Source organism: Acomys minous (assembly GCF_964271855.1).
Source record: "Acomys minous genome assembly, chromosome: 20".
NCBI classification, from domain to species: domain Eukaryota; kingdom Metazoa; phylum Chordata; class Mammalia; order Rodentia; family Muridae; genus Acomys; species Acomys minous.
The window spans coordinates 11,768,916-11,782,925 of NC_140502.1; the positions used below are offsets into that span (position 1 = coordinate 11,768,916).

A 14,010-nucleotide genomic window follows, 5' to 3' on the forward strand; every position below is an offset into this window, starting at 1 on the left:
CTCAGCAGGTTAGGCACCTAACTGCCAAAGCTTGATCAGTCTGTGTTTGATTCATGGGACCTGCAAGGCACAGGGAGAGAACCAACTCCCTCTAATTGTCCTCTGACTTCCATTCATATGCCATAGCATAGGTACAGTTACACATGCATGTGCACGCACACAGACACACACACACACACACACACACACACACACACACACACACACACACACAGGAGAAATACAGAGGGTGGTGTGCCTGCACAGTATGCCTATGTGTGGCAGAGAAGGTAGGAGTCAGCCATCTTCTTCCACCATGTGGTCCCCAGAGAATGAACTCAGGATGAATTTCTCAGGCTTGACAGCAAGCATTTTCCCTGCTCAGCCATCTCACCAGCTTGGTCAGAGCCTAATGCTAGTAAATTTCCCTAATAGCTCAAGGCTGCCAGTAGTGGTCGATGTGTGAGCCCCATCCTCCAGAAGAGCCAACTGTGAGGCCAAAAGGAGCCTCTTCTCCAAGGCCATGGGAAAGAACAGTGTGGGCCGGATGTGGTGGGCACACGCCTTTAATTTCAGCACTTGGGAAGCAGAGGCAGGTGGATCTCTGTCCTGGACTACAAAGCGAGTCCAGGACAGCCAGGGCTACACAGAGAAACCCTGTCTTGACAAACAAACAATGGTAACCCTCCTCTTGCCATTTGTGTCCCTACAGACTGAATCACTGCAACATCAGAGGACACTCCTACGGCTTCCTGGTATTGATGCTTATGAATAACAAAAGGCTGACACACCTGAGCCTGACCATGAACCCCATAGAGGATGGTGGGATGAAGCTCCTGTGTGAGGCTATAAAGCAGGAGACTTGTGGCCTCCAAGAACTGGAGTGAGTAGACGGTGGGGGTTAAGGGTCATCTCTACTGCCCAGGTTTCTAGAAAGCAAGAAATGTTAAGAATGAAGGACTAACTCCAAGGTCAAGTGCTCATCCTCCTGGGAGCTCATCCTCCTGGGAATCACACTAGCCAGGTGTGAAGTGATGTGCGGTCCAGAGTTGAGGGAAGGAAGGAATTACTATGGACAGGAGACCCAAGGCAGGATTATGAATTCTGGGTCATCCTTGATCCCTAATGTCTGCTCACTTCCTCAGAGATTATTTGGTTTGATTTTTGTTGTTGTTGTTTCTGTCTGTAGTAGTCCAGGAATGGAACCAAGACCCTTGCATATACATTCTACCACTGAGCCACACCCCCAACACCTCACTGGGGGATTCTAGGCAGGGGCTCTACCATTGAGCCACGCCCCCAACACCTCACTGGGGGATTCTAGGCAGGGGCTCTACCATTGAGCCACAACCCCAGCCCCTCACTGGGGGATTCTAGGCAGGTGCTCTACCACTGAGCCACACCCCCAGCCCCTCACTGGGGGATTCTAGGCAGGGGCTCTACCACTGAGCCACACTCCTCAGCCCCTCACTGGGGGATTCTAGGCAGGGGCTCTACCACTGAGCCACACTCCTCAGCCTCTCACTGGGTGATTCTAGGCAGGGGCTCTACCACTGAGCCACACTCCTCAGCCCCTCACTGGGGGATTCTAGGCAGGGGCTCTACCACTGAGCCACACTCCTCAGCCCCTCACTGGGGGATTCTAGGCAGGGGCTCTACCACTGAGCCATATTCCTCAGCCCTTTACTCGGGGAGTCAAGGCAGGTGTGATACCACTGAGCCACGCCCCCAGTCCCTCACAGTGGGGGGGGGCAGTTCTATGCAGGTGCTCTACCACTAAGATACGCCCCAGGCCTGGGGCCCATGTCTTAAATGTAAAGTGCACTTATATGCCTTAGACATAGAGTGGTTTTACACACAGCTTTTAAGTGCAGCTGTGTTATTATAGCCATGACCTGTCACAGCCAGGTGTGGGATTTTTCCCTTGAAGGCATCATGATGATGCTAAATTTCACATTCAGAAATATCTGCATTTCAGATGCACAAACTCTTTGAGAACCTTTGAATGACCAAGCTCAAATAAGCAGCCAGGCATGCTGGTGCATGCCTTTCATCCCACCAGTCAGGAGGCAGAGACAGGAGGATCTCTGGGTTGGAGGCCAGCCTGGTCTCTACGCAGTGAATTCCAGGATAGCTAGGCCTGTAGAGAGACGCTGACCCAAAATAGAAAGCATCCAGCTGTTACTAGGTGGCCACTCCTCTTCCATTCACCCCACTCTGCCTGGAAACAGAAGCACAAGGTCCACACCCCTCTGGAAACCCCAGCCTCTGTTGGTATTGTGCGAGTTTCTGTCTCCTTTCCTCTCTGGCACGGTGTTCTTCCAACAACGTCTTCGGTCCTTGCCTGTTTCTCCGCCTGTGGACAACCTTGGCTCCTTCTGTAGGTGTGACTCAAGCTTTAGTGTGCAGTTAGCTTTCCGAAGAGGCGTCCATTCATCCCCTGTGTTTCTCCCCTCCTCCACCATCCCCCTCCCAGACTAATGCAACACCTACTGTGCGCCATTCATGATGAGAACAGATAGAGAGGGCATCTCTCGGGGCTGGAGGGCCGGCTTTGTGGATGCTGAGCTTGATGAGCAAGCATGAAGACCTGCATTCGGATTCGAACAATCCATGTAAAAAGCCTCCAGTATAGCCGGGCGTGATGGTGCATGTCTTTGATCCCAGCACTCAGGAGGCAGAGGCAGGAGAATCTCTGTGAGTTCAAGGCCAGCCTGGTCTACGAAGCGAGTCCAGAACAGCCAAGGCCACACAGAAAACTTTAAAAAAATAATAATAATAATAATAAAATAAAACACCACTTCCAGCATTTGCCTGTAACCACAACACTAGGGCAAGAGAGGCCAAGCAGGTATCAGAGCTCACTAGCCTGAGGTACACAAAAATAGAGGAATATACTTGATGTCAGCTTCTGGCCGCCACACATGCAAGCACAGGTGTGACTACCCTCACACCCCCACACCCCCACACATGCACACAATAAAGACCATCTCTCTTTAAACTACATTTTGCTTTTTTATTTGGGATGAGGGTCTTTATTTGCAACAGTGCTCACATAAGAGGTCAGAGGACAACTTGGCAGCAAACAGTCCTCACCTCTGACCGTGTGGGTCCACTGGGATCATCAGTCTTGGTGGGAAGTAACCTCTGTCCTCTGAGCCATCTCACTTGACCCCAAGACATTTTTTTTTTGGTTGTTTTGTTTTGTTTTATTGGTTTTGGCTTTTCGAGACAGGGTTTCTCTGTGTAGCCTTGGCTGTCCTGGACTCCCTCTGTAGACCAGGCTGGCCTCAAACTCACAGCAATCCTCCTGCCTCTGCCTCCCGAGTGCTGGGATTAAAAGGCATGCGCCACCACCGCCCGGCAAGAAGTTTTCTTAGAAAAATATTAAGGCAGCTGTTCTGAGCATTCCTGAACGTTGCTCGCACTGTAGTTCTTCCCCACTGAAGATTTCCCGCGTCTCTTGCAGACTGGTGGACTGCCAACTCACAAACGACTGCTGCAAGGATCTGGCCTACGTGATCACCGTGAACAAGCACTTGAGGAGCTTGGATCTCGGTAACAATGCCCTGGGCGACAAAGGAGTCATAGCCCTCTGCGAGGGGCTGAAGCAAACTAACAGCACCCTGAAGAGACTTGGGTAACTTCTTGGGGTCACCCCATTTTGAGGGGCTGAGCTCAGAGGAGGTGGGAGGGCCTGAGAAGGAAACCAGGGTGTGGTGCTGTGATTGTTAAAAGGCCTGCTGAAATCAGAATTTACCTTTGTGGAGTCACAGGTCTGGGAATCTACCAGACCTCTGTGCTAGGCGAGGTGCTGGGAGCTGGATGGTGAAAATAGTAAACCAGCTAATACCCGGGAGGTGCAGCACATAGAATCTGGCAGGAAGAATGAACACAAAGCAATCAGTTATAGTAGTGGTTCTTTTTTTTGTTATTGTTGTTTTCCAAGACAGGGTTTCTCTGTGTAGCCTTGGCTGGCCTGGACTTGATTGGTTAGACCAGGCTGGCCTCGAACTCACAGAGACACCCCACCACCACCTGCCTCTGCCTCCCTGAGTGCTGGGATTACAGGCGTGCACCACTGCACCCAGCACAGCAGTGGTTCTCAAGACTTTAGTCGGCATCTCTCGCCCACCTGAGAGCCTGTTAGACCTGAGTGCTACCCAGGTATGGCGTCTCGCACATGTAGTTCAGCACACAAGACGACGAGGTAGGAGGATCGCCTTGAGTTTGATGCCAGCCAGCCTGGGCTACATTGGGAATTCTGTGAGATCCTAACACACGCAGGCACACACGCACATCCACACACACACACTCATACACTCCCGCAGACACACACACAATCCACATAGATAAAAATGAAAGTAATTTTTTTTTTTTTTTGGTTTTTCGAGACAGTCTGTGTGTTAGCCTTGACTGTCCTGGATTCGCTTTGTAGACCAGGCTGGCCTTGAGCTACAGTGACCCACCTGCCTCTGCCTCCTGAGTGCTGGGATTAAAGGCGTGCGCCACCACATCAGGCTCAAAAGTAACTTTTTTTTTTTTTTTTTTTTAGTACTAGAATATGGGCCAGTAAGATGGGATCAGCAGCAAAAGGCATCCAACAACCTGAATTCTGTCACTGGCATCCAAATGGTGGACGAACAGAACAAACTATAGTAAATTGTCCTCTGACCTCCAGACATGCACCACAGCTAGCACGCACATGCATGCAAACGCAGAACACATAAGTGTAACGTTTTAAATATCAGAACACTCTGAGACACCATTATCAACTGATTTTCTTCCCTTTAAGGCAGAGTCTTTCAGTGCAGCCCAAGTGACCTGGATCTTATGATTCCCCCACCCACCCACCCCGACTCAGCCTCGTGAGTGTGGGGATTACAGGACTGTGATGCCATGCCCAGCTCTGTGGTTTCTTGCTCTCTTTACTTAAAATGTACTTGAATGACCGTGTGTGTGTGCCTGCTTCTCTTCAGTCGCATCACAGGCATGCCTGTACCCACTGAGTCTAGAAGGAAGGTATCAGATCTCCTGGGGCTGGAGTCAGGCAGTTGTAAGCCGCCTGATGTGGGTGCTGAGAGCCGAGTCCTCCGCAACAGCAGCAAATGTTTTCAACCACTGAGCGATTGCCCCGACGCCCCTTGTTAAGTGTATTCTCTGGCGTGCTGCTCTTCTTAGCATAAAGTCCTAAATTTTTATTGCCATACATTTATCCTACTGGGTTTCACAGAGACACTTCCACACAAATATATAATGTACTTTGACCAGGTTCCCTCGCACACATCTCTGAACCCTCCCTTCTCCCGCCCCGCCCCTCCCTCCCATCTCACGTCCCTCCCCGCCCCTCCCTCCCTTCTCCCGCCCCGCCCCTCCCTCCCTTCTCCCGCCCCGCCCCTCCTTCCCATCTCACGTCCCGCCCCGCCCCTCCTTCCCATCTCACGTCCCGCCCCGCCCCTCCTTCCCATCTCACGTCCCTCCCCGCCCCTCCCTCCCATCTCACGCCCCGCCCCTCCCTCCCATCTCACGTCCCTCCCCGCCCCTCCCTCCCATTTCATTGGTCCGCTTTATTCCCCTAGAAGCCACCTCACACCACCTGCTTTAGTAGCGTATATGACTTTATGTATCTACCTACAATCTGGGCTCACAAACAAGAGAAAAACAGTGCAATATTTGTCCTCTCAGATCTGCCTGACCGCACTTGGTGTGTCAATCTCCACCTCCATCCGTTTTCCTAGAACCCTAAACCTCTAAAGTTTTCGGCTTCCTCTCGTATGCCATAGTCTCTGACTAAGCTCTCTGACTATCTAGGCATGGTTCCCTCAGAAGAGTCCCCCCAACAAGAGCGGTACTCATGCAGCTTTCTATGTACCACGTGCATGCCCAGACATCCTGCCTCCTTTGTGAGGTTTCTCCATCCTTTTGACTCCTCGGGTGCAACATCACTTGTTAATCAGCAAGCATTTCCGTGTTCCCTACTTCAGTGTCGCTGGACTTGAGGTGTATCCAGCAGCTCTCAGAGGCAGAGCCAGAACTTAGAAACGGGAACATTTGGGCTCTTCCCGAGAGCCTCCCTCACCCGTTTTTTGTTGTTGTTTTGTTTTGTTTTGTTTTGTTTTTTAAAGTGTTATAAAGATTTCAAGTTTTATTTTTCTTTTTTCTTAATTTTTTTAAACACATTTTTATTGAAAAATAAAATCATTCATATTACATCTCATTTGCCATCCCATGCATTCTCCCTCCTTCCCTCTCTCCCTCCCGCTTTCACCCCATTCCCCTTCCCTATGACTGACTGAGGGGGGACCTCCTCCCCCTGAATATGCTAGTGTATCAAGTCTCTTCTTGGTAGTCTGCTATCCTTCCTCCGAGTGCCATCGGGCCTCCCCAACAAGGGGACATGGGATGGGTGGATCTGGGCCCAGGGGTTCTACTCCATCTAAGGTACCAACCAAGGACAATACATGCAGTCGTCATCAAACCCCCTACCCAGATCTAGCCAAGGGACAGAACGTTCTCCACAGTTAAGTGGAGACTGGGGACTGACTTTCACACGATCTCTGGTGCCCTCACCTGTTTTTAAACGCTGGGCTGGAACTCTTATGGGCTGAGTGAAGGGTCCGTCATTGACGCTTCTTCCTTGGGCTTCCCCTTAGGTTGGAAGCGTGCGAGTTGACTTCCGACTGCTGTGAGGCACTGGCACGGGCCATCTCTTGCAACCAGAACCTCGCCAGCCTAAACCTGGCGAAGAATGACTTCAGCACATCGGGGATGTTGAGGCTGTGCTCTGCGTTCCTGAGCCCTACCTCTAATCTGTGGATAATCGGGTAAGTCCCCTAAATGATTGTCTCCGGAGGCGTAAGCCTGACTCTTCTGAGAAGTTCCTTGGAAGGGCAGTAATTGAAATTACTTGGGTAATTGAAAGTGGTTCGGATCGTGACTTGGCAACTATCTTTACCTAGGACAGTGGTTCTCAGCCTTCCTCATGCTGTGCCCCTTTAGCACGGTTCCTCATGGGACGGTGACCCCGAACTATAAAATTATTTTCATTGCTGCTTCATAACTGTAATTTTGCTGCTGTTAACGAATTGTAATCTAAGTACATGATAATACAGAATATCTGATATGCAACCCCCAAAGAAAGAGGGTCTCGGTTCCACAGGTTGAGAACCACTGACAGAGTTCCAGGACAGCCAAGGTTACACCGTGAGACCTTGTCTCACAACAAAGAGAAAAACACAGACATTTGTACGTTCGTGTTTTCAGTGGCATTTTCAGCCACAAAAGACTAATATTGTGCAACTCTGTTCATATGAGGTTCCTAGGTGGTAGACTCATCAAGACGGAAAGACTAGAGTTTGCTAAAGGATAAGACAAAGAAGGTTGGTGTCCATCCCTAGCACTGCCAAAGTAATGTACAAAAGAGAGGAAAACTTAGTTCACGATTAATGTCTACAGGTTTTTTCAGTTTGGGATGATGGGAGAGTTCTGAAGATGAATGGTGGCAGTGGTTGCACTACAGTATGCATGTGTGTAATGCCACTTACACACCGAAAAAAAATGGTTAATACAGTTAATTTTGCCAAGTGTCATGACTCAACCTATAATCCTAATCCTTGGGAGGCTGAGACAAGAGGATTGCCACAAATCTTGGGGCAGGGGGGGGACATCTTTGACTACATAGTGAGTTCCAGGGCAGCATAGACCACAGAGAGACCCTATCTTAACTAAAAATAGACAAGTTTGTCATGCATGTTAAATATTTAATGTAGCCACTGATGAGTTGCTGTGTTCCAATAACTAACACCTCCAGTAATTATTAAATGAAAGCATTTGCTATTCATGGCAGAGAAACTGAGTTCAGTTCCCAGAATGCACATGATGTTGCACAACAGCCTCTCAAGTTTTTGTGTTCTTCTTGCCTCTGTGAGTACTGCATGGACATGGTGCACATGTACACATGCAGACACATGCACATGCATTTTTTAAAAAATATTAACATTTATGTGCCTGTGTGGAGTGCACATGGGGAGGTCAGAGGACAACTTACAGAAGTCAGTTTTCTCTTTCCATCATGTGGGTCCTGGGGGATAAAATTCACATTGCCATGCTTGGCAACCAAGTGGTTATTTTTTTCCATTTAACAATAAAATAGCAACTTTTATTTTATTTTATTTTTAATATTTTATTAAATTTATTCATATTACATCTAAATTGTTAGCCCATCCCTTGTATCCTCCCATTCCTCCCTCCCTCCTGCTTTCCCCCCCTACTCTCCTCCCCTATGTCTGTGACTGAGGGGGACCTCCTCCCCCTGTATATGCTCATAGGGTATCAAGTCTCTTCTTGGTAGCCTGCTATCCTTCCTCTGAGTGCCACCAGGCCTCCCCATCCAGGGGACATGGTCAAAAATGGGGCACCAGAGTTTGTGTGAAAGTCAGTCCCCATTCTCCACTCAACGGTGGATCTACTGAGCCAGCTTATATGTCCAAGTATACTTAAAGTCCAAGAAAGTAATTTGGTTGATATGCTGAGCAAGGTGCTGCCAGCTCTAAGAAGCAGAAACAGGATTGCTGCAATTTTGAGGCCAGGCTAGCCTACCTAGTATGTTCTGGCCCACGCAATGCTGTATAATAAGACCCAGTCTCCAAAACTAACAAAGAATTTGGCTGAAGAAGTTAGGGCTGGCAGCCCAGCTGAGGCTGATGGTGAAACGACTTGGTTGAATAACTTCTCCAGATAATAGCCATGAGATTTATCCATCCTACATTTTTTTTTAGCATATGAATATAAACACAAAAGGCCCAGGAGTGACACTGGATGGAATGCTGGAGGCAGGCAGGAGGGAAGGGCGAATTGGGAACTCTGGCTTGGGGTGAGGTTGGCCGTCTATACATAAATATGTCACAAAGTACATGCTCAAACAAGCCCAAAGGGCAAAATGTTGGTTAAGAGAGCCAGCTGTCAAATGGGCCACAAGGCACAGCAGTCTTTGACAAGACCAGTAGTGAGTGAGTACGGCCTTAGCAATCGGTGCCATTTTCTGGAGACAGCTTTCCGTAAAGTACTTCCCACCCAAGCCTGAGGACCTGAGCTCCGGTCCCTAGAACCCATGTGAAACCCGGATGTGGTGCACACACCTGTAATCTCTAGCACTAGGGAGGCAGAGACTAGGAGATCGTGGAGTTCACTGCTCAGCCGGCCTGCTGGTCAGCAAGTTCGGAGTTTGCTGAGTTTCTCTCCTCGGTAAATTGAAGATAGATAGACTTACCGCTGGCCGCTGACCTTCACCTGTACATGCTCTCCCTCTTCCTCCCCCTCTCCTCCCCTCTCCCCTCTCCCCTCTTCCCTCTCCCTCTCCCTCTCCCCCCTCCCTCTCCCTCTCCCCCCTCCCTCTCCCTCTCCCCCTCCCTCTCCCCCCCTCCCTCTCCCTCTCCCCCCTCCCTCTCCCTCTCCCCCCCTCCCTCTCCCCCTCCCTCTCCCCCCCTCCCTCTCCCCCTCCCTCTCCCCCCCTCCCTCTCCCCCTCCCTCTCCCCCCCTCCCTCTCCCCCTCCCTCTCCCCCCTCCCCCTCCCTCTCCCCCCTCCCCCTCCCTCCCCCCCTCCCCCTCCCTCTCTCCCTCTCTCCCTCACTCTCCCTCTCCCTCTCCCCCTCCCTCTCCCCCCTCCCCCTCCCTCTCCCCCCTCCCCCTCCCTCTCCCCCTCCCTCTCCCCCCTCCCCCTCCCTCTCCCCCCTCCCCCTCCCTCTCCCCCCTCCCCCTCCCCCCTCTCCCTCCCTCTCCCTCCCCTCCCCCTCCCCCTCCCCCCTCTCCCTCCCTCTCCCTCCCCCTCCCCTCTCCCCCCTCCCCCTCCCTCTCCCCCCTCCCCCTCCTCCCCCTCCCTCTCCCCCCTCCCCCTCCCTCTCCCCTCCCCCTCCCTCTCCCCCCTCCCCTCCCTCTCCCCCCTCCCTCTCCCCTCCCTCTCCCCCTCCCCCTCCCTCTCCCCCCTCCCTCTCCCTCTCCCTCTCCCCCCTCCCTCTCCCTCCTCCCTCTCCCCCTCCCTCTCCCTCTCCCTCCTCCCTCTCCCTTCTCCCCTCCCTCTCCTTCCTCCCTCTCCCTCCCTCCCCTCTCTCCCTCCCCTCTCTCCCTCTCTTCCCCCTCTCTCCCCCCTTCTCTGTCTCTCTCTCTCCCCCTCTCTCTCTCCCTCCCCCTCTCTCTCTCCCTCCCCCATTCCCCTCTCCCTCCCTCCCTCTCTCTTTCCTTTTCTATCCTTCTCTATTTTCCTCTCCCCCTTTTTATTTTCCTCCCTCTTTCTCCTTCTCTCTCTCCTCTTTCTATCTCCCTCTCCCCCCCTTTTTCCCTCTTCCCCTCTCTCCCTTTTTCTCCATCCCTCTTTCTTCCTCCTCTACCTTCCCTCCCTCCCTCCCTTCCTCTCTGTCTCTCTCTCCCTCCCTTTGCCCTCCCCTCTCTTCCTCTTCTCTCTCCTTCCCCCCCCCCCACTAGAGCACATCCACACGCACACTTCACTACTGCTCCCATCAGACTTGGATTTTTACCAACTGATCTTTCACAGGCAAAATGGGAATTCTCTGCCGCTATTTAAATGCTTGCATACTCTTTTCCTCAACAGGGACTTTGCCTTGACTTTTGTCCATCACTGTGCCTCAGACAGATTTCTGTGCATTTTAGGACTTTTACGCGTGTGGGTTCATGTGTGTGAGAGCATGTGTGCCTGTGGTTCGTGTGCCTATGTGTGCCTGTACGTGTGGAAGTCAAAAGATAAGTCTGGTAAGAGGACCCAGAACGGTTATCCATCTTGGCATTTAGGATGTTGTTTTGTGTTTGAGACAGGGTCTCGCTGTGTAGTCCTGCCTGGCCTCCATTCAGGCTGGCCTCGAGCTCACAGAGATCCACCTGCAGGGCTGAAGATGTCTGAGACCACGCCTGGCCCATACTGGATTTTGTTTTGTTTTGTCTCTATTTTAGATATATATATTTGTCTTTATTTTATATGTATGAATGTTTGCCTGAATGTATGTCTATATACCACTTGTTTATAACGCCCATGGAGGCCAGAAGGAGGGCATCAGACCTTCTGGGACTAGAGTTACAAATGATTGTGAGCTGCCATGTAGATGCTGGGAATCAAAACCAAGTCCTCTGGAAGAGCAACCAGTGCTCTTGACTGACTTGTCTCTCCAGCTTCGAAGCCTGGCTTTTCAGTGGGGGTTGAAAGCAGCCCCTCATGCTTGTACGGCAATCCTCCATAAACTGAGCTATCTCCTTTGTCCTTTTTTTTAAACAATTATGTTTATTGTTGAAAAACATCTATTATAGTGTCTTTTCATGACACTGCTTCCCTCCAGATCTTCTTATGATCTTCCAACATGTCTCTCCCCCAACTTTGTCCTATTTTTTAATTATTAATTTAATAACCCACTGCCTCCAACTAGTGCGACTCATATGCACACGGGTATGGGGTCAGCCACTAGGCTGTGACCCCCGGTGGCCACATCCCCTAAGAAAGGTGATGCTCCCTCCCTCTTCCTTTAGGGCCATGGCCTTGGAAGCCCCTCCCCCAGCCCTTTTAATCTACAGAGGATGCACTACCGTCACTGAGAGTTCTCAAATAGGTTTGTAGGTCCTTGATCTGCCTTCCAGGACATCTGAGAAAGGGAAGATGTCAAAGATTGGTCCTAGCATGACATAGCCCCCCTTTCTTCCCAGCCTGTGGAAACAGCAGTACTATGCCGAGGTGAGAAGGCAACTGGAGGAAGTGCAGTTTTCCAAGCCCCACATGCTCATTGTTGGCGACTGGTACTCCTTTGATGAAGAGGACCGTTACTGGTGGAAAAGTTGAAGATACGAGTCCCCGCTTCCCTTCAGGGGAGGTTCTAGGGGCCTCAGCATCTGAAAAGTCTCTCACCTCGGAGGATGTAGCCAGAATAAAATAAACACATAGCATTTGAAAGAGCATCTGGTGGTGGTGGTGGTAATCAGTGGGGGAGGGGGGGTATATGATGCAAAGGCATCGATCGGATGGGGAGATGGCTCAGTTGGGAAAGGGCTCATCACAGAAGATTGAGGACCTGACTTCTGAGACACAGAATCTATGTGAAACGCCAGGTGTGTTTGGCATATGCTTGTAATCCCAGCACTGGGAGATGGAGAAAGAACATAATCAGACAAAAATCACCTGAGGTGAGAAATGGTTGGTTTGGGCTAGTGGTTCAAGAAGGGGAAAGAAGGGAAGGCGTGTCCGTATCACATCTGCACTCGGAAAATAGAGATGAATACACCCCGCTGCCTGAGTTCCGTTTGCCCGTTCACACCATCAGGGAATGGTACCCCCTACAGTGGATGACTCTTCCCACCTGCCGTATGTAGCTGGCTCTCTGTTGACTTGATAAAACAGTGACCAGAATCAATGTGGGGAGAAGGGTTTGTTTGACTTAATGTTCCTATTTCACAGACCCCCATGACTAAGGAAAGTCAGGGCTGGAACCTGGAGGTGGGAACTGGAGCAAAAGCCATGGAGAAATGCTTTTACTAGCTTGTTCTCCATGGCATGTTCAGTTTGATTTCTTATACAGCCCAGGACCCACATGCCTTAGGGGTGTCGCTACCCACAGTAGGCTGGGCCTTTCTACATCATCCACCAGTCAAGACAAGTGTCCCATAGACTTGCCCAACTGAGTTTTCCTCTTCCCAGGTAATCCTTGTGCCAGGCCGAGAACTGATATGAGCACACAGACTCTAATATATCGTTAATACAGTCCCAAGAGGCTGGATGCCAGGCGATTTCAGGTTCTGCCAAGTTGATAACACTAACCATCACAAGGAGGAGACAGAATCCCAAGGGGCTTACTGGCTGGCCAGCCTAGACCATTTGAGGAATTCCAGAGCAATGAGATACTGTGTTTCAATATGTACATGCATACATACATATACATATATATACACACATATATAAACATATATATAGGTGGATGGCAACAGAGGTTCCCTCAGGTGGTCCTCTGTCCCCTAGCCTCCTACACACACACACACATATATATAAAGGTAGACAGCAACTGAGGTTCCCTGAGGTGGTCCTCTGTCCCCTAGCCCCCTACACACACACACACACACACACACACACACATATAAAGGTAGACAGCAACTGAGGTTCCCTGAGATTGTCCTCTGTCCCCTAGCCCCCTACACACATTCGAAGCTGAGGTAGAGGATCGAAGGCCTCCCATCTTGGCCTCCATTTTCAGATACCACAGGTGCTGCTCAAAGCACCATGTGCACATTCACACACTTGCTGAGGGTGGTGAGATCATCACTCGGATGTGTGAGCCAGACACACAGCATAAGCTTGACGGTCAGTGTCACAGACCTGCCCTGCCACAGATGGGAGCTGCTGGGTGTCATCCTGACACACTCAAATGAATGAGGCTGTTTACCGTTAGAGTTCATCCGTGAATCTTTTTCCAACTGGCTGATGTTCCAAAGCCAAGAGCAGCCACTGGCTGGCATGCAGAAACACGTTTACCCTCAAGTTGCCTTGTACCCATTGGCTAGATTTAAGTCTGTTTCGATAGCTCCTTGTTACCAGGGATATAGAACAAAAATACTGACTTTAAGAGGGCTGGGGAGGAGCTGGAGAGATGGCTCAGTGGTTAAGAGCACTGTCTGCTCTTCCAGAGGTCCTGTTCAATTCCCAGCAACCACATGGTGGCTCACAACCATCTGTGCTGGAATCTGATGCCCTCTTCTGGCCTGCAGGCGCATGTGCAGATAGAGCATTCATACATTTAAAAAAAAAAAAAAAAGGCTGGGGAAAAGCTCAGTCAGTAGAGCACTTACCTGGCATGCAGAGAGCCCTGGCTCATCCCTAGCACCACAGAAACCAATGCATAGTGGTTCGCGGTGCATGCTTTTAATTCTTGGCTCTTTTCCCTTCCCCCTCCCTCTTAAGACACTTCATCTGGGACTGGGAGGATGGCTCAGCACTCGAGCTTTGCCATGCATTCGTGAAAACCGGGATGAAGGGCTATGCATGCTGGCCAT

The 14,010-nt window shown here is 50.6% G+C and overlaps 1 protein-coding gene across 1 annotated transcript in view; it reads left to right on the top strand.

Moving 5' to 3' along the window:
- The window catches only part of NLRP5 (NLR family pyrin domain containing 5), a 46,864-nt gene extending 34,936 nt beyond the window's left edge, over positions 1-11,928 (top strand). Inside the window, exons 9-12 of the mRNA XM_084770596.1 lie at positions 692-862; positions 3,449-3,619; positions 6,633-6,803; positions 11,680-11,928. Coding sequence (XP_084626722.1) covers positions 692-862; positions 3,449-3,619; positions 6,633-6,803; positions 11,680-11,812 — 646 coding nt within the window. The 3' untranslated portion in view covers positions 11,813-11,928. The remainder of the gene's footprint in view (positions 1-691; positions 863-3,448; positions 3,620-6,632; positions 6,804-11,679) is intronic.
- Positions 11,929-14,010: the final 2,082 nt, after the last annotated feature.